At 34.1% G+C, this 27,568-nt stretch overlaps 1 protein-coding gene across 2 annotated transcripts in view; it reads right to left on the bottom strand.

Moving 5' to 3' along the window:
* IMMP2L (inner mitochondrial membrane peptidase subunit 2) overlaps positions 1–27,568 on the bottom strand; it is a 1,016,843-nt gene that overhangs the window by 255,053 nt on the left and 734,222 nt on the right. For both annotated transcript variants that reach the window (XM_045565136.1, XM_045565137.1), the window contains exon 5: positions 672–737. In XM_045565136.1, coding sequence (XP_045421092.1) covers positions 672–737 — 66 coding nt within the window. The remainder of the gene's footprint in view (positions 1–671; positions 738–27,568) is intronic.

Raw genomic sequence — 27,568 nt, 5'->3', positions numbered from 1 at the left:
TTTGGCTACCGCACTGTATAGATCTGGCTACAACTTATTTAAATAAAGCAATCAAAATGAGACATGTCATGTCACATAAATATTTACTTGCTGAATCTCAAACATTTCTCTTGATTTATCAGCAAGTAGAATAAATAAGATATTGTTACAGGATGCTTAATTACCTGATTGTTACAATGTTATTATCTAAAACTTCCATTCTTGTCACTGATTCAGAAGTTTCTGTTTCATATCCCTTGCAATTTTCCCCATCTCTGTGATTGTAAAAGATTACTCTTAGTTTCTATATTAGCTTCTAATAAAATGTTCCTTAATTTTTCTAAAATGAATCTTGACATCACAATCTTAAAATAATTGTGCTAATTTTAAAATCTGAAAAACAATTTAATGGCCATTTTAGAGTATGTGGTTAATTTTATTATAGTATAATTAATATTTATTTCTCCTATGCCTCACAATTAAAGAATGACAATTTGATCAGTAAGCTTATTTAAGCCTTACATGCTGAAATGGTTAATGAAGCTCACTAAAGATCTATCAGCTCATCTGGGATGTCTCTGAAGCTTTGGCCCTGTGAACTGAAATGCACTTCCCAAGTAATGTGATTTAAAACCAAACAACAATCCAGATACTTAAAACTTGAATTCAGAAACAACAGTTTAAGTACTTACCTTACAATATCTCCTTCAAGAGCAATCACTCTCTTAATAATTTTCTGTTCTGGGTTTTTTGGAGACCTAGAACAATAAGATAAAGTTATCCAATTAGTTATGCATCTGTTACTTTAAGAAAATAAAAAGGAATGTTGTAACAAAGTTGGCTATATTAAAGTTATTACAGGCTGGTAATCCTTGCACTTTAGAAGGCCGAGGTGGGAGGATTATGGAGTCTAGGAGTTTCAGACCAGTCTGAGAAACGTAGCAAGACTCTATCTCTACAAAAAACTAAAAAAAATTAGCCAGGCTTTGTGGTATACACCTGCAGTCCTAGCTACTGGGGAGACTGAGGCAAGAGGATCACTTGAGCCCAGGAGTTTGAGGTTGCTGTGAACTATGATGATGTCATAGTACTGCAGCGTGGGTGACAGAGTGAGACCCTGTCTCATTAATAAATAAATAAGTATGTAAGTAAGTCCTTAGAGAATCCCTTGTACCCATGACATGACATCAATCCTACTGAGGTCCCAAGAGAATGAAATGGCTATTGAAGTAATTTTCATTTTAAACTTCTAGGGGAAAAGAATCAATGCTGAAACGTCACAAAAATTAAAAATACAGCAGGATAAAAAATTTTACTGTTTGAGGATAAATTTTATTATTAATCTATTACTATTATTAAAGATAAGTACTTATAAGAAAGAGAATTCATATATAAGAAAATGATTATACATTTCTTTAAAATGATTATATACTATAGTTTTTAATTTCATTTAAAATTAACAGAAGCATTTTATTTAAATCTTCACCAAAAAAAAATACTGAAGATGAGAAGCATTTGTTAATAAAGAATTAGAGAATTCTTTTAAACTACATTTAAAAGTCATTTGATGATTATGATATTCAGAGTGTTGAAATAGGGTTACTGGAAGTTAAAAGAATTTGACAGTTTTGATATACTTAATGCAGATATCATTTATTTTATGCTACTTAAAGTAATACTATTTACTTTAAATAAATCCCTGCCTTTCCTGGTATATAAACTCTGTGTATATATACGCCTTTCTGCATTGTAGTAGGACTGACCTGTGAGGTCAAGACAGTATGGTAAAAGTCATGGTATAAACTTTTGAGATTATGTTATAAAACAGAATTACACTTCCATCTTTGGGTCTTCCTCTTCTTCTGCCTCTCTTCTTCCCTTGAGTCTTTCCTTGTTCCTCTTTCTTTCTCAAGACTCTCTCCTGGATCACCCACTCTAGCAGAATTCATGTCTATTCTGAGCATCCCAAACGAGAGAGACTCATGTGGTAAGGAACAAACGTCTAGTAACAGTCATGTAAGAGAGCTTAGAAGTAGATTCTTCGTACATATTTACTGTTATTATATCCTCTTGCTGAATTGACTCCTTTGTTATTATATAATGACCTTCTTTTTCTCTTGTTACAGTTTTTGTATTAAAGCCTATTTTATCTAAGTACAGCCATTCCTGCTCTTTGTTGGTTTCTATTTGCAAGGAGTATCTTTCTCCATCTCTTCACTTTCAGTATATGTGTGTCTTTATAAGTGAGTTTCTTATAGGCAGCATTTTTTTTTTTTTTTTTTTTTGAGACAGAGTCTCACTCTGTTGCCTGGGCTACAGTGAGTGCTGTGGCATCAGCCTAGCTCACAGCAACCTCAAACTCCTGGGCTCAAGCGATCCTACTGCCTCAGCCTCCTGAGTAGCTGGGACTACAGGCATGCACCACCATGCCCGGCTAATTTTTTCTATATATATTTTTTAGTTGGCCAGATAATTTCTTTCTATTTTTAGTAGAGACAGGGTCTCGCTCTTGCTCAGGCTGGTCTCGAACTCCTGACCTCGAGCGATCCACCCGCCTCGGCCTCCCAGAGTGCTAGGATTAAGGCGTGAGCCACCGCGCCCAGCCTAGGCAGCATTTTTTGGGTCTTGTTTTTTAATCCATTTAGCCACTTTATGTCTTTTAATTAGAGAATTTACTCCATTTACATTTAAAGTTATTATTGATAGGTAAGAAATTACTACTGCCATTTTGTTCCCTGTATTCTAGTTGTTTTGTAAATCATCTGCTCCTTTCTTCCTTTCTTACTATCTTCCTTTGTGGTTAAGTGATTATCTATAGCAGAGGACCAAAATATATAAAGCAAATATTAACAGATCTAAAGACAGAAACAGATGGCAATACAATAATAGTAGGGAACTTCTATACCCACCATCCTGCAATGGACAGATCATCCAGTCAAAAATCAACAAAAAAACACCAAAGTTAAACTATACTCTAGACTAAATGGACTTAACACACATTTATAGAACATTTAACCCAACTGCTGCGGAATATACATCCTATCATCATCACATGGAACATTTTCCAGGATACACCAAATATTAGGTCAAAAAATAAGTCTCACCAAATTCAAAAAACTCAAAATCATATCAAGTATCTTTTTTCACCACAACAGAATAAAACTAGAAATCAGTAACAAAAGGAATTTTGGAAGCAGTACAAACATAAGGAAATTAAGACACATGGTCCTGACAAACAATGAATTAAAGAAGAAATTAAGAAACAAAAAAATTTCTTGAAACAAATAAAAATGGAAACACAACATACCACTACTTATAGAATACAGTAAACCCAGTACAAAAGGAAATTTTATAGCAATGAACACCTATATAAAAAAATAGACTTCAAGTAGCCTAAAAATGCACTTCAAGGAAGTAGAAAAGTAAGAATAAAGCAAACCCAAAATCAATAGAAAAAAATAAATAATAAAGAGCAGAGATAAATGACAGAGACAAAAAATTGCAGATCAACAAAACAAAAAGTTGGTTTTTTTAAAAGATAAAATTGACAAACCTTTAGCGTAAATTAACTAAAAAAAGAGAGAGAGAGAAACCCAAATAAATAAAATCAAAGATACAAATGGAAATTAAATCCAATACTATTAGACAGCTAATTTGTGATCTTTCTGTCTTTTGAAGTAAGCATTTAAGGCTATGAACTTTTCCCTTAGCACCGGTTTTTCTGTATCTCATAGATTCTGGAAGTTTTTGTAGCCTTTATCATTCAATTTGAATTTTTTTTTTAAATTTCCATCTTGATTTTGTTAATAATCCAAGGATTGTTCAGTAGCAGGTTGTTTAATTTCCATATATTTGTGTCATTTGAGAATTCCTCTTGGAACTGATTTATTGTTTTATTCCACTGTCGTCTGAGAAGATACATACGACTTCAATTTTTCTAAATTTGCTAAGACTTGTTTTGTGGCCTAACATATGATCTATCTTGGAAAATGTTCCATGTGCTGGTGAAAAGAATGTATACTCTTCAGTTTTGGGGTAGAATGTGCTATAAATGTTTGTTAGGTCCATTTGTTCTAGGGTCCCATTTAAGCCCTGTGTTATAGTATAGACCTATACTCAAATGTTTGTTGCAGCACAATTCATAACTGCAATGATATGGAATCAACCTAAATGCCCATCAATTGATAAGTGGATAAAGAAAATGTGTGTGGATTGTGTGTATGTATATACACACATGTACACACACATACACACACACACACACACACACACACACACACCATGGCATATTACTCAGCCATAAAAAGGAATGAAATAATGTCATTTGCAACAAGTTGGATGGAATTGGAGAACATTACCTAGTGAAGTACCTCAGGAATGGAAAAATAAACACTACGTGTTCTCACTAATAAGTGAGAGTTAAACAGTGAGTACACATGGACATAAACTGTTATAAAGGACATTGGAAACTAAGAAGGGGGGATGGGAGGGAGGTGAGCCATAAAAACTTACCTATTGGGTACAATGTTACTATTATGGTAACAAGCACACTAAAAGTCTTGACTTTAGCATTATACAATGCATTCATGTAACGAGAACACTTGTACACCTTAGTATTTTAAAATAAAAATTATTAAAAAATAAATATAAATTAAATGAAGTGTGTGCATGCAAAAATACATAAATAAATAAGTAAACAAACAAACAAACAAACAACACATTAAAAAGATCATTCACTATAATCAAGTGGGATTCATCCCACGGATGCAAGGATGGTTCAACATAACCCAATAAATTAATGTGATATACCACATCAACAGAATCAAGGACCAAAATCCATATGATCATTTCAATAGATGCTGAAAAGCACTAGATGAAATTCAACATGCCTTCAAGATGAAAAAACAAAACAAAACAAAAACTCTCAATAAATTGGGCACAGAACAAACATACCTCAACATGATAAAGGCCATATATAACCAAGCCACAGCTCATATCACACTGAACAGGGAAAAACTGAAAGCCTTTCCACTAAGATCTGGAACAAGACAAGAATGCCCACTTTTCTACTTCTATTCAACATAATACTGGAATTCCAGAGAAAGAAATTGAAGAGAAAACAAAAAATAAAGAGATACCTCATGTTCATGGATTGGAAAAATTAATATTTGCCAAAAATCTCTACACGACCCAAAGTGATCTACACATTCAATGAAATTCCTATCAAAATACCAAAGACATTCTTCACAGAGATAGAAAAAAAAATCCTCAAATTCGTATGGAACCATAAAATACCCTAAGTAGCTAAAGCAATCCCAAGCAAAGAGAACAAAGCTGGAGGTATCAGACTACCTAATTTCAAATTATACTACAAAGCCCCAGTAACCAAAACACCATGGCACTGGCATTAAAAGAGTCACACACACCAACGGAACAGAATGGGGGAAGCTAGAATTAAATCCATTCATGTACAGCCAAATCAATTTTGACAAAAATGCCAAGAACATACACTGGGGCAGAGAAAATGGAATCATGTCAACTAGTTGCACCTACTTGTGATAATTAGTTTCACAGTTTTCCACTAATTTATTGATACTCTTTATTTTAAAAGAAAATGTGATCTGAATTTTGACTGGCCTCTCCCCTTCATTAAAATGGATACACATTATATTTCCACAATTTTAATGTCATTAACGTACAGCTAGAGTGAGGGGTCTAGGCACATTCAAGCTGATGGGATCTGGGTCCTCTGTGCAGCGTTACTTATAGACCTTTTAGAAAACGCCCCTCCCACACCTCTCTGTTTAGATAAGCAGAAGTGCATAAAACACTATTCAGCCTCAGTGGTCACCAAGTAAGTTTGTAGAGTAAAACAAGGAGATATTAAAACATTTTCTTACCATATTGACAAAGATGTATTACTACTAATAAAAATAAACTGTCACTGAGGGTTTAGGGACATGGATACTCTATATGTAAACTGTGCGGTCATGTAACATGCCTTTTGCTAAGGCAGTGTCAAGATTTTATATTCTTTTTAACATGACCATTATACTTATAGGAATTTATCTTAATGAAACGATTGTGGTTGTATGCAAAATTTTAGCTATATGAACATAAAAAAATTCAATAAGAGGAGATTGAGTAAATAAATTATAGTCCACCAATATAATGAAATAATTTACAGTCACTAAAAATGTTATAGAAGAATATTCAATGACACGAAAATATCAACAGAATATGCGGACTGAAAATGCTAGTTAGAAAACATTATTGCTATCACGACTTCGCATCTGTTAGTACAAAAAGAAAAACGTTCAACCAATTTTCCTGGGAGAAGATTAGGAAGAATCTAAAACAAAGGGCCAAAAAGTTCTGCGTGTGTTAAAAACTTTCATGCCCAGGTTTTTGGTCCAGATTATTGTGACGCCCTTTAGCAGATGATATCTGTTTGTGTCATATGACATTAACTGAGAAGAAATGCTCCAAGATAGGGGTATAGACCTAAACTCATTACCAAGTTTAACCTAATATGAGGTGAGATTAACATTAATGAAGTAATATGAAAAGCAACCCCTATTAGCATAAAAATATTTTATGCCAACAATCTGTAAGCTTTTGAGATGTTTGAAAAGTACTTTACATCTTAAAATAATCTATATTTTAAGATCATGAGGCAAAATAGAATATGCAAAGTGAGCTATCTATATAATTAAAGTCTTATGAATTACTACTTCAAACATATCTATAAATTTTAATGTAATATTAAATTCATGAATCTAATCAAATAATTCAAAATAAAAAAAGCTATTACTAACATTAATTCCATTACTGCTTAAAATCTATATCTATATTGTAATCATTAGGCTGTTGAATACATTACTTTGATGTAAGTGAAGTGGTAGGAGAGTTACTACAGATTTATATCATAAAAGTTATTAAACTTCTCTTTGTCTTAATTTTCTTGGCCACCTAACTCCGAGAAAATGTAAAGAATATCAAGTAAAGGATTATGCCTTACTTTAGGAACATAATGTATGCTGTTCAACAAATATGCAAATTTGCATTTAAGTTTTTAATTTTAGTGTTTTCCTAATAAGCAACATTTTATAATATTTTTTCTGGGACCTGGGTTTTAAGCATTCTATTTTACGCTTCTGATTTAGTTAGGTAAGATTTCCCTGAGGCGGGGACAAGGAGTCTAGAATCGACTCTGTACTGCATGGGTCTCAGCAAATCTGTTTGGTTTGGCAGAGTATGTCTCTAACCGGAATAGTTGTGCAGGAGAGAGCAGGGTCTAGTGTAGACACACCAGGATTTCCATAACACCATGCTCAGTGTTTGTATTTTGAATTTCACTTCCTATCTTGATATAAATGTTACAATTTTTATCCACGACCAGCCAAACAGAGCCATGTCTTAGGTCTCATAATCTCTGGTCAGTATTGTCCCAGATTATCATAGAATTAATCTCAGGATTAGAAGTCACCTTAGCCATAGTCTAATGTAAGCACTGATCCCTCAAAAATACCATTGTTTACCAGACACTAACTATGCTGTAAATATCCCACTGAGGTGTAAATCTTAGTGCCTTACTAATGAGGTAAAAGTAAGAACTTATATTCTAGCGATGCCTTTTATCAGGTAGGTTACTTTTCACTGTCCTAAAGGATAACCATGCATTAAATCATGTAACTTTATATCATCATAATTTTAAAAACATGAATTTTGCTGTTGTTTTAAGCAACAAAATAAGAGGTAGAATGAGAAGGCCACTCAACATAGTTACAAAAAAATCACATCAAATGATAGCTTCCTTCCTTCTTTCTCTTTTAAATTTCAGAAAATGATGCCAGAGTTTAACATAGTGGTTAGAGTTAGAAAAGGCTTAGGAGTATAGCTCGTCCTTTCTTTGCTGCTTTTAATCTTGCGCATTCTCCATGACCTAAGTTTTCCACTGGAGAACACATGATGGTCCTCCTGCGCCCTGAAGATGCATGGACTGGAGCGCAGTGGACATGGAGTCCGCTGTGGCTGTCCCATCTCTGCTGTGAGCGAGCTGCTGACTGAAGGCGAGCTACATAACCAGTCTATGTCTCATTTTCAGGAAGATAAGCTTAGATCACAGGTCCTAAACCAGAAGCCAGACAGTCAAATCTAGCCTGTAGGAAAGTTTTGTGTGGTCCACGTATTCTTTTTTTTAATCTTGAGCTGGTCAAGCAAACTGGAGATTTCATATAAAAATTCTAATTTCTTATTCCTCTTGAAAAAAGGGGAGATCTGGCATCCCTAGGTCCACATTCTTACATGAAAAACAGCCCGTTGTCGCTGAGAAGCAGATACCGAGGATTTGCCAGAGTCCCACCAGTGACACAGTTTCACAAGTATGTGGTGACTGAGGGCATTTGAGTCTAGAAATCTTGAAGAGTTCTTCTACCTGTAGCATCATATAACTAGTGAGAGAACACATATAAAGGCTCTAGCAGGAATTCTAGCACATAGTAGGCACTCACTAAATTTTAGGCATCCCTTCTTCAATTCATAAAGGAGAAACGAGTAATTTCATTTTTAGATTCTCCACACTTGGTTCACTGTCAACAGTGTAAACTTTGTGCATACTGCTCCATTTTTAATGATTCATTTTTGAAATTCAATATGGTTTTATTAATTAATACAAGTAGAAACCTAGGTCAGTATTTCAGCTACCTTTTTCCCTTTGCTGACTTCTCTTTGTGTCATGTGAATCTTTTAAACAAAAGAAAGCACAGACTTTTGTTGTTCTTTGGATTCATGCTTGAGATGCTCACAAGTGCAGAGCTTTTAACTTCAGGCATACTTTCAGAAAATGATATATGTATATCCAATCCTTAATAATCACTTTTGCCTTGATATCCCAGAAAATGCTTCAATCCAAGGGCCTCATTATTAGCGAAATGACTTACAGATGAGGTGGCAAGAACCCAGGTTAACATCTCAGATTTGTCTTATTTTCTAGAGGTGGAAGGGGATCCTGGGAAAGGCATCATAGGGCTGGGACAGAGGTGGTTATGTGTACAGAAAACTTTAACAAGAAGTGAGTAGAATTTCAAACACTGGGGCTTATACAAACTCATTTTTGTGGAGGACGGAAAATACAAATAGCTTGCTCTTTGTTAGTTCATCTAACAAAGGGAGGGGATAGTTCATCTGCTCTGGCCACTCTCAGAGTATACCCTACCCTACCTCAGGATACTGAGGAGCAACAATAGAATCTGTCAGGGCACCAAAGAGATTCCAGCCAGGTTTCTCATGACCTGAGTGAGAATGCAGCAGCAGGAACAACAACAAAAGCATGAACATTAAAGAATTACACTGTTGCTTATTGACAAAAAATTTCTTGGTTAAATGTAAGAGTTGTTTCACTTTCAGTAACTATGATTAGGAGGTATTTAATAAGCAAATAGTGACAACTGGTCTTATTAGTAAATCAGCCTTGGATTATGTAAAAATCAATTAATTGTGTATTATGACTCTAACTTCTGTAATTGAAAAGAGCTGCAGTAGTTTTGTAATGGAGTGTTTTTGATTCTGAAAAACAAATGTCTTCATATAACAATGAAAAAAATCTAAGGAATTTAGCATAATCATAACAATGAATCAATTTCCACCAACGTTTATTAACTCAAGTATTTCGAAACATAGAACAATACAATCTTCAGATTTTAAATTACAGTTGTACCTCATTGTCTAGAATAGGTTGTGTGTAAATTTTTATATGTATATAGCACATATGTAATATATGTGTGTGTATGTATCCTACCATGCAATATCGAGTCATAGTATTTAAAAAAACTCCTTTGATCTATAAAGAAACTCTGGTTATAAAAACTACATTCCCTGATTTATTTACTGTGTAAAACTGGGTTTTCATATCTTGAATATGCCTGAAGTTGAACATATCTGTGGAAATGAAGGAGATAAATACATAACATAAATTTAAATACCAACTATTTTTTTAATACAGACTCTCAAAGTGCACACCTTCATACAGAAACAACACTACTCTGCTCCCAATGTTGCACATCCATTCAGAAGTGTTTGTTCTTCCTGTAGTCAAGCTAGGTTTGCGCCTTCTACCCACCGTATCTCACTGAGTATGCCTTTGCAACAGAATACCATTTAGGGGCGTGGAAAAAAACAATTAACTGGTCTTCAAAGGAATAAATCCATCAATCTAGCCTCATAATCCTAATACTTTAATTAAGCTAACCAACTTTAGACTTAGTTTTAATCAGGTTGGGAAATATACCACGTATTTTCAGTTACCACAGAACACCCTGAAAGAGTAGGCTATTTGTATTTTCTGTATGGAAACATATCCATCTCCATCGCTATGGCACAAAGAAGGCAGACCACCTGAAATGCAAAACGAGTATCGGTATGCAAGAGCTGAAGTCAAGATCTTTAAGCCAAAGCCCATACAAGATGTTAGTAGTATCTGTAGTCACCTGGAGAATGCTATTGGAAGAACGGCTCAAGGGTCAGCCTGTCCCCAACATGGCTCACTTGCCAGTTTGCCATGACACTGGTCATTTGTAAGGTGTGAGATGCCAAGCTTAGGGCAGGGAGTGTCTTGGTAAAAGTGAGGACAGTGAGAACAGAGGCAGTCTTGAGCGTTTCACCTAGGGTCCTTTACCTGGAGCACTTTAGGTTACCATATGACACTTTTCAGGATCAGGCAATAGATAATAAAGAGTCATATGGGAATGGGGACATTTCAGTGGTTGGCAGCACTGGGGGGTGTTAGTGGGTGGACCTTTGTAACTGAGAACCAGACAGGCCAACGCATCTCTCCATGGACGCCAGCATGCTGTGAAGTCCCCAGAACTTACATGCTAGTCAGACAAGATGCAGAACCATAATCAGATTTAATTTGCCTCAAATTGCCTCAGAAAGCTCTTAAGTTTACCCTCAAATGAAAAGAATAAGATTTTGTTTGCAGTAGGAAACTTAAATTCGGTAATGGCAAAAGAAAGTTACATATTTTTGCATTTCTGATTTTTATGGCCTGAGAATTTGTACCCATTCCATTTTTTTATTCCACTGCATACATCTATGGATTAATATGCTCTCTAGTGACTGCAGTGACAAGCATTATTAATGTTTCGACTGTGCTGCTGGAGTCAAAATTTCCTAGCAAAACTGAGTTAGGTGTATGTGTGGGGAGAGGTGAAATTCTGCATTATCAGTGATACTATCCTAATTTCTGTAAAATGCTCACTCCCTGGAGAATGTTGACAGTGTGGAGGTTAGAACATAAGTAGAATATGAAGTATCCTGACTCATCTCTGTTCTAACCCTGTTGAACTTATTAATTTTTAAAATACAGTACTATTGTTTTGCAGAAGAGTTCTCAGTTAGGTTGCAATAAAGACACACAATTTGCTCCCTTGGAAATGTCAACTTTATGCCCCCAGTAATAGACTGAGTAGTATTAGCAAATTGTCTCTGGGAAAAAAAAAATACATGAGGTTTGGGATTTTACAAAATCAACTGCAACTAGTCACCTCTAAAAACAGCATTATCATTTACTGGTTTGGCTTGATAGCCATTTATACAGCTCTAGCTGCTAAGTTATCAGAATTTTTTTCCATATGATTTTTTTCTGCTATTTATATTACTAGAACTTGTTACTATGATAGTTTATCAATCCTTTAACACTAATACTAATAAAATAATATTAAGATTAAATTAAATGTCCAACTCTTATTCTTAACGATATGCATATGTTTCTAAGTCTTCTAGTACTACCTGTTTTCTTTCTGCTGGATGAACTACATGGAGCTAGAGCGAGGGGGAGAGAGCTAGAGGGAAGGCTTAATTTGGAAAGGATTTTTAGTAGCAGAGAATAAATAAATATTTTTTGGTGAAAGAGGGCAAGTTAAGAATGGCAAAAATTTAGGGGTTAAAAAAATGTGAGAGAATATAAGGGAACTTTGGAGACAATAATAGTAAAATGGGGGAGAATTATGTCCAAGAACTAATAGAAGTTACCTTATTGGAGTAAACCACGCCTGAGAAGTACAGAGCCGTGACTGGAGAGAAACACAAAGGCAGATGTGTAAGAAGATAGTGTAGTGTCTGAGGCTTTAGCGAAGACAGCAGCAAAGCACTGACTTGGAGAAAGAAGATCCTTCCAGGTGCTACATTTGGGTTCTAGTCATTTAACAGAGCCTCAGAATCAGAGAAAGTTTGGTTATCATTCTGTTGTTACTTACAAATTCCTATGATTGCCCTTTTTCTCATTAGGTTATCCTGGAAAAGTTTTATTATTTGTAAAAAAAAAAAAAAAAAAAAATTCAGAGGTCAAATTCTTACTTGTCACACGGAGTAGAACCCACGGGTTCCACGGGGAGGAGGCAAAGATGGGGAGATATGGGTCAAAGAGTACGAAGTTTCAGGTAGACAGTAGTTCTGGAGATCTATTGTACCAGCCTGGTGACTATAGTAAATAATAATGTACTATCCACTTGAAAATCGCTAAGAGAGTAGATATTAAATGTTCTTACCACAAAAGATAAATATGAGGTGATGGATATGTTAATTAGCTTGATTTAATCTTTTCACAAAGTATATGCCTATCGTATGTATACATATGTATTTACACCATAAATACATATAGTTTTTGTCAATTATACCTTAATAAGGCTGGGGAAAATTCCTAGTTGCTAGTGTTCTATTTCTAAAACACCAAAGAAATCCCTTTCCAAAAATCAGAACCATATCTCAACCTGTGATGCATCCTTTCACAAGGCTAAAGATTCTGTCATGCCATTTTTAGTTGACTGTAAATAGCAATAGATATAAAATTTGTTTAGGTAATTCTTTTTAATAAAAATACTGAGTATGTGGAAGCCACAATTTGTCAGAAGACTATCGCCTTTCTATCATTGTTTAGTATACACATACTATAGCCACATTTTTTCTACTTCCTAAAATTTTGTTCTGAATAATTGAGTCCTCACTTACAATGGAAACATACAATGACTGCCCACATGTGTTGTTCCTTCCAGGAAGCTGCATTGATTCTAGGTTGAAAGACACTGATTAATGTGAGAAGGTTCACCTGCTTTTCCTCTAATTTCGTACACACACAAAATGGACTCTAATCTTTACAAATGTCATATTGAGGTTCTTCCTCAGTTGTACATTTCACAGGCTTTGAAACCATTCTACAGCTCAAACATGATCAATAGCTTTCCTCAAAACCAGAACAGCAGAGGCAGTTATTAAGTTAAAGTGAGAGCAAACCCTCATCTTCACATGTGGACAAAATTCACAGGGGGCCTGATTGCTCTATGGTTCCCACAGCTGAAGCTTAGTGAGTCTCTCCCAGACACTGGCGTAAGAACCATTCGTAATCCTAAATACCTCTACAATCGAGTAAAACAAGGCTGAATAAAATTAAGGGAAATAATCTCCAACTGGTCTTACAATGCCTGTGGATTAAATGTATGAAGGAGGCTTTAATTTAAATAAAAGCAGATTCTCAGAAACATATGCTCACCACCCACCATTCTTCATCTGAATGGTAGAAACTTATGAGTTTCATTTCACTCTAGCATGAGAGCTTTGCCAAGAGACATGAGCACAAACATCAGTGGTTAAGAAAGAACTCCAGCATAAAACATGTTTGCAGGGATCTAAACCACATTGGAGCGCATTTTGTAGGTAACACCACCATGTTTTGGAATGACCATATGGATAGCTGTTTTGATTTATATAACATTATTAAACTCTATTGAAAACTTTTCAATAGCCTAACCCCACTCCCCAAAACAAAATGTCTTTCTGGAAAAGATATAGGAAAATCAAGTAAATACTTCTCACAAAAATCCTCTGATTCAGCTTCATTTTAAAACAGAGCCCCAAAGCCTTACTGATGCATACCATGTCTCTCCCACCCTTTATCAGTTCTTTCTCCCCACTGCCATCTGTTTGCCTTGCTTTTTCCAGCACGATGCCCATCCCTCCAGGCTGTTCACTGGCACTCAGATGCCTTCCTCTAATTCTTTACAGCACAATCCAAGAAATGTTCCAGGTCTTTTCTTCTTCTTCCCAAAAATTTTCTTCAGCACCACTCCCTGTATATTTTGGAAACTTACCCTTCTCTGAAATCATTTGTCAACTAAATATTATGCACGTTTGCTTTTGGCCCTTTATTTTAAACACAATTATTTTCTGTTGTATTGGTTTGTGTTATACATATGAGGAAAATTTTCTGCACATCTCATCTTTTACAATTACAACCCCCCAGTTCTTATAATTCCAGGCTTTAAAAATTTAAATACAATATTCAAGAGAGACCCTATGATGAAGAGGTAGCTAATTCAAATGTTTTGAGAAAAGTCATATTTCATTTTTATTAACTTTTAACACATAAAAGTCTATCTATTCATAGTTCTACTGATCTAACTGAATAATCAATATCCTACTGCAGAATTATTAGTTACAAGTATAAAACTAATAGATAACATGATTTAAAAAAAGAAAAGGAACGGAAATGAAACTCAAAGTTTTAACTCTATAGAACAGATGAGAAGACAAAAAGGTAAATGACCATAGTTGAATCTCTTATAGTATCTTTCAAACTATATCACTACCCTTCTAAATTAAAACCTCATTTTAATTAGTTCCCAGTGATCCAATCTAGTCACTTTCAAGTCAAAGACTCAGCTGTTTAGAATGCAGACTGTATCATTGCTGTGGCCATGTGTACTTGACCCCCTGCCTGTTAACAAAGAGACTCAATTAATTATTTGCTGTTTTGAATGGCTATTTCATTTCACCTCCACCTTTTTTTAAGTGTTAAAAGGCTCAATTGCTTTCACCTTAACCTTAGCTTTGGGGAATGCACACAGAATTTCTTAACTGCCAACTAATAAACTATCTTGATCCAGAAAGTTAATTTTCAAGACCATAGCTCCTAGATGTCTTCTGTTAGAGTCAGCTGAAGTAACATATTGACCTGATGTCATATCATCTTCCAAGAGTCTCTTTGTTCTGAATGGCGGCTTTAGTGCTAAGCTATTCCCTTGATATGGATCAAGAGACACACTAACACTGCAATGGGTTGTACTGCCACAGTAAAACACTGGTTTTGTTAGAAAATTGAAAGTATGTAAACTAATAGTTCATCAATTTTTCCCATACACTTTTGGTTACATTACGTTCAGCAATATAATTTCACATTTAAATCCTGAAACACCAAACCAGAACAAGAAAATAGCTTTAACATAAATGTGAAAATGGATTTTGTAATGTATGGGTACAGCAGAACTGATACCAGTGATGATCTAAATGTGAAAAACTAGCCACAAAGCCAAAAGATAGTCTGGAATCCAAGAATTTTACATCTCTTGAACTTCTATTTTAAAAGTTCTCATTTGCTACATATTTGCTTATCTATGTATATATTATTTCTGTCTCTGTAAGTAGACCATAAGATGACGTGAAGGTAGTGTTACCCTTCTCATTATATCCAGTCCCAAGTCAGTTACCTGTACTTAAAAAAATATGTATTTGATAATAATGAATAGATCATATTGCTCCTAAGTATTTAAGTGGAATTATAATATTTGTCCTTTTGTGTCTAGTTTATTTCACTTACCATAATCAATGTGTTCAAGGCTCATCCATGTTGTTAACATGTATCAGAATTTTATTCCCCAGTTGCCATTTTCACTGACATTAGTCATGAATATCCAAATTGGTTTATCAACCTAGGAGAAATATCTTGGTATATTTCTTATGATCTAATAATAAAAAAAAAAACCCTAGCAACTGAGACTTTGAAAAATACATAACTTCTCATTTCTTTCTAAGAAAATTTATATTGACATGAAAATAAATGATTCTGTAGTCTTCAGCCTATAGATCAGTGGTTCTAAAACTAATTTAAAGTCTAGGGTTGGGTCCTGAGAACCTAGAATCTGCATTTTAACAAGCATCTAGGTGATTCTAATGCAAGTAGTCTAGCCCACCTTTGATAAATACAGCTGTGAATCCTCAAATGAAAAGTCTATGAAATTGAGCATATTAGCTTCCCACATGTTCAATAAAGATATAGCCATTTTAAAAAGCCATAAAAGATTTCCAAAATGAACATGACAAGTAATACTGATTTTAAAACATGTACAAAATTCTAAAATTTCCTACTAGGGAAAAAACCCAGTATTCTCATAATTCCATATTTAATGTCAACCTGGAATTGGATCTGTAACTAGTATGGAACAGCATAACTCAAGTAAAAAAGAGCAAGGCATCTCATTTCCAGGGTTTTTTAGAATATAAAAACCTTGCTTGCATCAGGCAAAATGACAAACTATAATTTAACAGAAAGGCTATGGTATCAGGTACAAAAGAATGTCTTTCTTCTTCTTTTTTTATAGTCATTAGTCATTCAGCAAACAACCAGGTGCCAGGTACTCTGTATGGCACTAGCTTACAAAACCTTATTACAATCTATGGCATGCATTATTTTTACAGTTCAGACCAAAATCCTAGCTGTATCACCTCAAGCAAGTTATTTACCTATCTAAGTATCTATTTTGTTATGAGTTGAAAAGGATGATGACAACTGTTGCTGCTGACTCCCCCAGCCACCAATGTTGGTGTAGAAATCACATCAGCTGTTGGGCATCTGCTTGGCATACAGTGAGTCTCAGAATGAGAGAATCAGTTATAATAGAGAGCTCCACGGGTCCAATTCCCAATTTAAGTAGGAAAGAAGCTATAATCTCTGAAAGTAAAACCACAAAGCAAACTTCTCGCTACAAAGATCACTAAGTAACATTGTATGAAGTCTATGTTGTGGTCTATTACATCCAGATGGCAATGCTACCACCAAATAGCAAGTTTGACTCTGCTTCCAAATAAATGCCAAATGGCTCCTCTCTCTCTCCTCCCCCCCTTCCTTCTTCCTTTCTATTTTTCCTCTTTTCCTTCTTTCTTTCCTTCTTACAGCCTTCTTCATAAGACAATTTTAATAATTAAACATGGTACAGATAGATTAAGCCATTTTTAGGCCCCATAATTTGTTGATTTTTTTCATTAGTTTATGAGCTGTTAAATTTGTAGCTAAATGTATTCTTACTGGGAAATTTAATTGCTCCAGTGAAATGCAAAAGTTCAATCAACCAATTTTGTGTGGAAAGTAAAGGGAATCTGTTTATCTGTTGTATATTTTAATTAATTGGTTCTCACTTAAAACTAGGTATCAAATGAAAACAACGATGTTATATTAAAAATACCCCAGAAATACAGCAAATAGTTCACAGAGAATTTTTGAAAATAAGCACAATTAAAGAAGTCCTAGGCCTGAGATATATTCAGAATAAGCCACTAAAAAGTTGACAAATGACAGATATTAGACCACTTTTTAATCTCATATTCTTTGTTTCAGTGTTTCCTTTCTAGGACAATGGATTGTGCCATTTGTTAGTATATTTCTAGGCTTTTATTCTGAGTATGTTAAAATGCCCTGACTTAATTACAGAAATATTTTAAAACAGTGAAATAATTTTACCTATGTTTTACAATAAGAAAGGTATGCCATAGACAGATGGATATTTCCCAAAAAACACAAATCTGATAGATCATTGGAACTGAGACCAGAACTATGGATGTGAGTCTATCCATCTATTACTCAGAACACTACATTATGATTTCTCATGGTGGTTTTCTCATTACTGTTGGCAATGTGATTTCACTTTAAAAGAAATCAATACAAAGAAACATAAGCAACACCAAAGAGAAATTGATGGTGATATCCTAAAATTATTTTCATTCTAAAAGGCTGTATATCACAATAAATTTTAATATGAGAGATAAATGAATCAAAGTATTAATTGCTTAAAGAGACAAATCCCATTTAAAATAAGATCTATACTAAACATTCCCAATTTTCATGCAAGAAAGAAAAAAATATATTTAACCCATTTTAATAGATTAATAACTGATAGAAAGTCCCTGTAGAACCCTCCAGTTAATTTTCTAACTTTTTAATCTTCAAAGTTCTTTGATAAATCTTTCTAAGGTGTATACCAAAACCATAAAACCCTGCTTAATTTTTAAAAATCTATAACTTTGCTAAATTCACGGCATTTTGTTTTAAAATTTGTGTGACTTTTAAAAAACAGCAATACATAAATATACTTCTAATATGATAATTTTTATTTATATTAATGAATTAATTAGAAATTTACATTAATTAAGGTCTAAACAGGAAATTAAGGAGGGTTTAGGTTAATCATTAACATTTTACAGTCAACATGTACAGTTTGAGATGATCATGAGTTGGACCAACTGTCTGGTCCAATAAGGTGCTCTTGAGCTCCGTATGTTTTACATACAACTTTTCCAGAATATATGTACAACATCAACATCCACATGATTAAATACAGTATATGATCATTTTCTCTGGGGCACAGTGTACCATGTTTTCTGACTATCACTACAAATTGTTTCAAGGACTTTCCTAGTACTTTTATTTTCTTATTATTTATGTCTTTATTTTTTCCAGAATCACCCTTGATCCAATTATAACTGCTAAAAACATTTTGGTACTTATCTTTTCTCTCTTTTTTCTAACTCTACACATTCTGTTTTTGAAACACAAAATTATAAGAGATGTATAATTACAAAAATTAACAGTCTGTCATGACAAGTTCTAATTCTTAACTCCCAGCAGAATGAGAACTTCCAGGTAGGCCAAAACAAATTCAAAGTGAAATATTTGTGATTATCTGATCAATGCTATTAATACAGATAGTCAATAAGATACTAATCCAAATCAGGGTTTGGGGAGAACTATTAGGTTTGGCAACAGTCACACTGCTAACATTATGTGTGTAATCAACAATTATTGTGTAAAATTAGGTCTATAGTGAGCAAATCAAATCAGTTGGTCATACTTTAGACAGCATTTAGGAAAACCTTGCTAAACTTTCTAGTAAGAATGGGTCTGATGAAATAAATAATTATAACAATACTCCTGAGGCAAGACAAAATGTTTAAAATAAAATTTGAGCATTGAGTGATTATGACTAACTTTTCATTTAAAGAAAAAAAAGAAACTAGTACTTTTGATTTAAAAAAAAAGATTGAAGTAATAAGTAGTGTTTGGGAGTAGAAGGGATTCCTTTTCAAGATTTTGAAAAATCAAAAAAAAAAAGTATTCATTAGAACACTGATTCAATTACATTTCCAGGACTGAGGCGGGATATCTGATTTTTCATTCCACTTAAGGAAAAATCTTTTCCATGTTTTTCACTCTCTTGCAATGGAAATGTAACCTCTTTCCCTGAATTTGATCCTCTTCCCCTTCTTCTACTGCTTTCCTTAATTTTGCTCCATGGAAACAGGCCCTACGCAAACAACACCACCTGTCATTTTCTCAGTTTGTAGGGTCAAGACAACACTATGCCAACGTCTGGAATAATAAATACCTTCTCTTAACCTTTGCTGTCCCATTTCTTGGAAAAAGGAATGGGGAAGTATATATAAAGGGATTAATTTAAAGATATGATAGTAGGACATTTTAGTAGGATATTTAAAGTGAAACATACATTGCAAGATCCTTTTCAAAGACATTTTCTAATGTTCCAGTAAGGATTGGTTATGTATTAACTGTGCAAATTTATTAATACCTGCATCTGATTTCAGGTTCTATTAGAAAACCTGAGGCAACACACTGATTTTCCCTATATAATTCTCACGTTGTCAAAAATAACACAGATATGTCTGAGCTACTTTCCTCCAAAAGCTAGACCCTGCTGCGTCAGTAAGTCAAAGTTATAAAACTGAATCAGGTCACATACCTAAGTACACACCTCCAGGAAGAAGCCATTGATTCAGAGTAATATTTAGAGCAATATTTTGACCTTAGCTAGATGACTAGTTACTCAAAGTCAAGTAGTTTTAGTTGAGTTCATATTGCATAAGTGCTCATATTAGGGAGAAAAGATATACAGAACATCAAAATTTGCACCTTTGTTGGTGGTCTTAGTAAAAAATCCTGGGATTGAATAGGCATGACGACCTAGCGACTCTCTGATCCCTGGAGGTGGTCCTACTGGGTCAAAAATGAAGCAAATTGGTAGGCATCATGAAGGAGCTAACACAACAGGGTCCATGAACTACCTGAAAAGAGTCTACTGTGACTGCAAGAATATACTTTGTGAGAACTAATGTATATTTGGAAAGACATGAGCAGTATCTATCAACTACATATTTATTTTTTTATAATTTAAGATTTTCTTTATTATCAGAAATTAAATAATCCAGCTTCAACTACATCAAGTATATAAACATATTTTTAATAGGATCTTTGCAATTCATGTCTGGTGTGGAAATGGTAGTTTGTAAATTTCCTTAAGTCACATAATTCTTCTCACCTAATTTTGAAAAATCTTATGATAGAACCATTAACTATTATCCATTAGTCCCCCAAAACAGAAAGCCATAGGTTAATGATCATTAACTATAATCCCTGAACATTCTTCCGCTCCTCAATTAAGGATATCTTTAAAATTATGCTCATAATTAAACATCACATATATATAATTTTTATTCTATTTATAGTCATGCAATTATCAACAAATAAATCCTCCTGGAAATGAAAACATCTGAGGAATTCCATGTAAATAATTTTTATAAAGAAATATAAATAGATTGGTGAGTTCTGCTATTAAGTTACTGGTTATTACTTTATATAAAACAAAAAATAACAAAGAACAGAGAAAAAGTAAGCAAATTATTACACCCCAGACTTCAAGGAAATCTAACAGCCTAATTGTTAAGATAATGCATATACCAATAAAACAGAAGTTTTTTTTTCCCTTTCTAAAAATAATAATTGATATAGTCTTAATGCTGTTAATTTGGCAGATTGATAATAAACAGAGTCTGGAAAGTAACTTTCAAAAAACAGGAACCTTCTCAAAATTCACTTAAGAAATCACTGCCTCCACATATTTCTTCCCTTCCCATTATCATTTAGAAATTTAATTTCTAGAAATGCAACATCATCACCAAGAAATAATAATAAATCCTTTTAAAATATACTATTGCAATTGCTCTTAGTTCCTACATGATACTTAAATATTTATTGGATTCTACCTGTTTTGCTAAAATTGCACAAAGGACTAGAGGTGAAATTCAAAGTATTTAATGAGTGTTATGGTAAAGCACTGACCAATTAGAAGGAAAGTAGGGCAAAAATGAGTATCCAGTTATCGAGCGACTACCTAGGTATCAAATGACTAGTATCAAGGGAAGAAAATGAGAAAAGAGCTACTCCTTGCTATGTATTTAGTTATTAAGATTTCATTTCAGTATTTAAACTCTGTCTGTTTTCATCTTCCCAGTACATTAGCACCTACCATCACCCAAAAATAACGCACATATGAGCCCCAGGTGCCACATTTATACTCTGTAGCCCTATTCCAGCCAGTCATCGTACGATTAAGTAAAAGTCAAAAGCTTGATACAAACTAGACCAAACAGATTCTCTCCCACAGGAATTCAGATATGATTATATCTTTATTAAAAGGATTTGTTCTGTAAAATTTGGATTCAGTCAAAAGGCTGCACTCAAGGATCCAGAGGCCACATATGGCCCCAAGGCAGCAGGTTCCCCAGCCCTGCATTCTGTCAGTCTTGTAGATGGAGGAGGTGGACCATAAGCCGGGGAATGTGGGTAGCCTCTAGAAGAGGGAAAAGGTAAGAAAACAAATTCTCCTCTAGAACCTCCAGAAAGAAACTCAACCCTACTGACACTTTTAGTCCGGTGAGACCTTCACTGGACTTCTGAACTACAGAACTATGACATGATACATTTTTGTTGTTTTAAGTCACTAAGTCTATGGTTAATTTATTGCAGTAGTAATAGAAAACTAATATAGGCCAGTTTTCTCAAATTGCTTTCTGTGGCTTACTTGTTAAAAAGGCAGATTCTTTGGCCTTTCACCAGACCTCTAAGACTTGAGAATCTCTATTACAACAAAATGTGGATTATTGCTATGAAATTTAATAATCATTGTTTGAAAAGACTAGCAAGTCTTAAAAAAATAAAATAACAGCAAGTTGGTATCACAAATCAAGAACAAAAACATGTAGATTTTCACTGTTCAACTTCTCTTTAACATAGTTATGGCTCATATTATTCTGACAATATAAATAAAATATAAATTAAGCTTAAAACTACTTTTAAAAGTATGTATATGTTTTAATTTTTTGTAATGTAAAGCTTATACTTGTTAGGAATAAAGTAATAAAATATTAACAGCATGAAATACTACAGTTCTTAAAAGATTTTTTCCCCCTCAAGTGAGTTAGATAGAGCATCAGAATCAAAGATGAACACAGTTTCTCTCAAAGACAACAAATCTGCATTTTATTTGGTATTCAGAGGCCGGAATTGAATGTCATTAATAAAACTGAAGACTATACTATCCCTAAAGGATAAGGATTATTAGAATGCAAGTTTTAAAAGTAAAAGCCAGAAACAACTAATCGCATTTACCAACCTAATGGTGGCTAATAATTCCATAGCTTATAAACTTGAACAAGCATAGGAAGGATCACTGAAAATATAAAAGTAAAAGCAAATTATTATAAGCATAAGCTATCATGCTGAATGGAGAGCAGACCTTTTAAAAATTAAAAAATACCAGATAAAAGCAATTTGTTAATTCTTTGAGAGAAATTTAAGCTTTCATAACAGACTCTGCATAGGCAAGTCCAAGTTGCTGCCACCTGGCTCAAATTTCTGCTTTGCAGTATTAGTGATTCCATCTATCAAAGCAGAATTAATTTCATTTAAAGTATACTAAGCTTTAACAAAAAAAAAAAAAAAACTTTGAGCTTTTCCTGTTTACTCTTACACAAGAGGCAAGGTTTTAGAACCCTCTTACACCAACCCCTACCCCAGCCAGAGATGTCTACCCTCTCTACCCTAAGGCATTGCTCTCAGCTCTCTTAGTTAGAAACCAATTTGATCGCCTAATCTCTGAGATAAAATGTTAGCCCAGTATGAGTTTAGGAGAGATTCCTCCAGGCATATTTACATTTTAACAAGAGGCCCTTAAAGACTGAAAAGCCTTTGAGATATGAAGGAGTTTATCTATGTCAAACAGGAGAGGTTGTGAGGGAAATAATTCCACTTTCAGAACTCCCCAGGTCTCTTGCAAATCCTGCCTTACAGATTGTCACCTACTATCCCTGGTGTGAAGCCTGTCCCAGCTAGCATAATTTTTAAAAGATAAATGAGAAACAACATAATACAGAGGGGAGAACACAAAATACAGAGTTGGGAAACTTAGTTTTGATTCCTGATTAATCTCATAGCCTCTCTGGGCCTCAGCTGGCTCATTTGTAAAAGAGGATTTTCAACACTTGGTTGGAGGCTGTGACACTAGTGTTAGGGTTGGTTGAAATATATTTTCACAATTAATTAAAAAAAATCAAACAATAACATTATTCACTTCAAGAAAACACCCAAACACTTGCTATAATGTTCCACGTATTTTATGTTTAAAATATTTTTCTTCTTGGATCATATATTTTCCTAAAGGGAGACAAAGTGCTATATAATGATATGATTACTACCTCCAGTTGACTCTCATTAAAATAGTAAAAAATTCTTAACCTAAATGACTAGAGTAAGAAAAATATGTATCAAACTAGTGGGAAGGGAGAATGAAAATTTAACATATCATAAATGTTACTTTTTAAGATTACTTCATCGCTTTTATATTTACCTACACTATGGGCAGGAACCAAATTAAAATTCAAGAAAGAGACAGGTTGAACAAATTAACTAACTGAGTTAAACAATCTATAATATTTATAAAAATGTCAAGAAAAAAATAGTTGAATTCTTACAAAAACAAGTGTTCTTGTTATTTTTAAACTCTTGACAGAGAAAAAGGTAATCAGAGTTGACAGGTATTTGCAATGCACTGTATTCGCTCAGCAAACCTGTTTTTGAAAACAAAATGACAACTCTGTTTGAACAGAAATAGTTATCTCTTTAGAACTACATGCAAAATTTAAAATAGTCCTTTCCATTGGCTTTTCTCAGTCAATTATTTCAAAGTTTTCTCTGACTCTGACATCCTGGAAAGGCATTTCTTAGAAATGTTAGTTTTCCAAGATATCAATGGTAGGACCTTAAGACAAAAATTCTATGGGAAATTAAAATTTGGAGATTCTGGGTTAGAAAAGGGAGATGTATTTACTTACTACAAGGTTTCTCAGAGCCTTTGATGTGCTAATATGAACTGTACATTGCCAACAGATGGCTATAGTATGCAGATATCCAAAATACCTTTAAGACTAGAATTGCTTGGCCAGTAATCCTAGCACTCTGGGAGGCCAATGCGGGAAGATCTCTTGAGCTCACAGTTTGAGAACAGGCTGAGCAAGAGTGAGACCTGGTCTCTACTAAAAATAGGAAAATTAGGCCAGCATGCTGTCCTGTTGCCTGTAGTCCCAGCTACTTGGGAGGCTGGTGTAGGAGTATCCCTTGAGCCCAGGAGTTTGAGGATGCGGTGATCTATGATGACACCACTGCACTCTAGGTCAGGCAACAGAATAAGACTCTGTCTCAAAACAAAACAAGAATAGAATCTCTTTTTTTCCTAAAATCTATTAACATTTCATAGATGGTATGGGCAACGTTACTCTATGATTCAGTTAAGAAGCATTACATTCTTTTAAAGATATTAATTAAAAATTGTAGTTCCTATTAGCTAAGGCCCTGAATTGCTCCAAATATTCTACTAAAATAAATATACTCTTGAGAGAATGGCACATTATCCCATTATCGATGTTTACAGCTTACTTCTAGATCAGAAGAATGCTAGAAAATGCCAGAATGCTAGAAAAACAAATACGAGAAAGGAAAAAGTTATTTAAGAAGTATGGCAAGCCAACTACGGAGAGCAGAGTTGAGTCTCAATTCTCAGTCTTTAGAGGCTTAAGGAACAAGATTTAGGGCTATATGATTAAGCATAGACTAATTATTCTAACAAAGTGAACCAAAAAATGTGTAATAGCTTAAATCCAATCGAAGTACACTGGTAACAAAAATAACAGTACAAAGTGCTTCCATTTGGTAGGAGCCATAGGGCTCTGCAGTTTTACACTATGATGCAGGAGCCAGGTTGTCAGTGGCTCTTCCATTATTAACACACAGCTTCCAAGGTTACCACAGGAGTCACCTCTACCCAGTCAATGGGAAAAGAACAGAGAATAGAGGTACAAACATGGCAGATATTTGGGGGCCAGATCTATAATTGGTGTACATGACTTCTACTCAGATTTGACTAGAATGTGGTCGTGTGGCCAAAAAGGACATTCCATATGGCACATGGGTGACCAATATGGTTTCTCTGTTTTTAATGTTATTGTTCTTCTTAGACACACAAATATAAACTATAGGAAAGAGTTAAAAGAGAGAGAGAGAGAGAGAGAGAGAGAGAGAGAGAGAGAGAGAGAGAGAAGCTGTGAAATGTGGTCCAGCTGGTGCACAGGAAGAATGGGAAAGTGTAGATTTTAGTGAACAGATAGCAGCCTTTGCTATATATGGGCAGGGAAAAACAAGGTCATACCAATAAGGAAAAGTCACAAAGCACAGTGAGGACAGCAAAAACCAAGTATTAGACTTGTTTGTGCCATTAAAAAAAAAAAAAAAAAAAAAAACTATTTTTGAAAAGAATAAAAATAATGCAAGCATCAAAAATAGAGTAGTTAAGTGAATTGTGGTATTCCTAAAACAGAACAGGATGTACTCAATAAACATGATGTTGTAGAATAACATCTAATAATTTGGAAGAATTTTCATAATATATTAAGACATAAATATAATGTGTTTGATATGATCTTATTTTTATAAAAAATATAAAAATAAGCATTTGCGGAAAAATGTCTGGAAAGATGGACATTAAGATGTTATTTCTGGGTAGCTGTATTTGAGTTTGGGGATTATAGGTTTAATTTATAATTTTTTATCTGTAATTCTCATTTTTGAAAATAAATGTTTCTATATATATAACGAAATATTTCTAAATACAAATATTAATATGTAACTAAATATTTACCAGTGACAAAATTGTAAAGCTATTTTATAATAAAAAATAAACACAAAAAACATTTTGTCTCTTTCCCTACACATATCTAATGAACCAATTTTTTATTTTTAAGAGGGGCTCACTCCCTTGCCCAGTCTAGAGTACAGTGGTGCAATCATAGCTCACTGTAGCCTGTACTCCTGGGGCCAAGCAATGCTTCCACCTCAGTCTCCCAAAGTACTGGGAGTACAGATGTGGAACCACCATGCATGGCCTAAAGCCATTTCATAAATGTAAAGTATTTTATCTCTTTCTTCAAATATATCTGATAGGCAAGTATTTTTTAAGACAATAGGGAAAACTTATAAAAGAGATCTTGGTAAAGAAAAAAATTAATATTAATGACTTCTACTTCAACTGGAATACATTTTCATTTCATCATTTCAATAAACAACAAATTGTGAGCATTCACTACGAACATGGGTAGACAAGGGACAATTCTATTTTGTGCCACCAATTATTTGTGTTGACTGATACATCAGGAATTACTTTCCATCAAGACCCTTGCTCAATAAAAAAGCATGCATTATTTTCTATTTCTTGATCCTAATAAGAAGCACAGAGGAGCAAGTAGCAAATAAGGGCCTATAAATCAAAGATTCACATAAATATATATGACTACATACCCAAATGAATAAGGAATTTTAGCAATATATACACTGTGGTAATATCCTTAATGCTTTGAAACTATAAATATATTTATAATTCCCTCCCATAATCATGAAAACATTAAGTAACATGTAAGTAACTATCTTTGTGAGCTTCTTTTAGAATATTTTAAAAGGCACAGTCATTGCCTCTACAAATAATCCTAGCCCAAACTTCAAATTTGATTATTCTGATACACAGTAGATTGATGGCAAATCTAAATAAACAAATTTAAGACAACAGCACACATTTTTATACCTACATTTTCACCACTGCTGTACTCATAGCTAGTGCCATTCCTCTAAAGATTTAATCCCAGTTTTTTTGTTACATCCTAATCAGATGATAAGTACCAAAAGGACAGGACCCTTGTCATACTTCTTTTTCGTGTAAAACCTGGAATAGTGGAAGGATCAGAGGTACTGGGGTCAGAATGACTGATTTTGATTTTTGCCACAGAAAGTCTCCTTTTCTCTGTCACTTACCAAATCCAAGCCTTTATCATCTTGTAGCTGGATTACTGCACAAACCTCCTAACAAACCTCCCTAATGCCAGTGCCAATCTGCTCTCAATAACCTTACACCAGGATTGGCTTTTAAAACATGAGCCTGAGGACACTATTTCTTACTTAAAAACCTTTGCTGGTTCTCAAACTGAGTATTATAATATGGAAAGTTAGACCTATTAGACCTAAGTCTGCCATCCTGGGCTATACACTCTAAACAGTGGCAAATTCTGAAGTGCTGCTGGACAAGAGCAAACTCAT

This window comes from Lemur catta, chromosome 11 (genome assembly GCF_020740605.2).
Source record: "Lemur catta isolate mLemCat1 chromosome 11, mLemCat1.pri, whole genome shotgun sequence".
Taxonomy (NCBI): Eukaryota; Metazoa; Chordata; class Mammalia; order Primates; family Lemuridae; genus Lemur; species Lemur catta.
The sequence above is the reverse complement of the archived record's forward strand: the minus strand, read 5'-3'. Positions and strand labels throughout refer to the sequence as shown.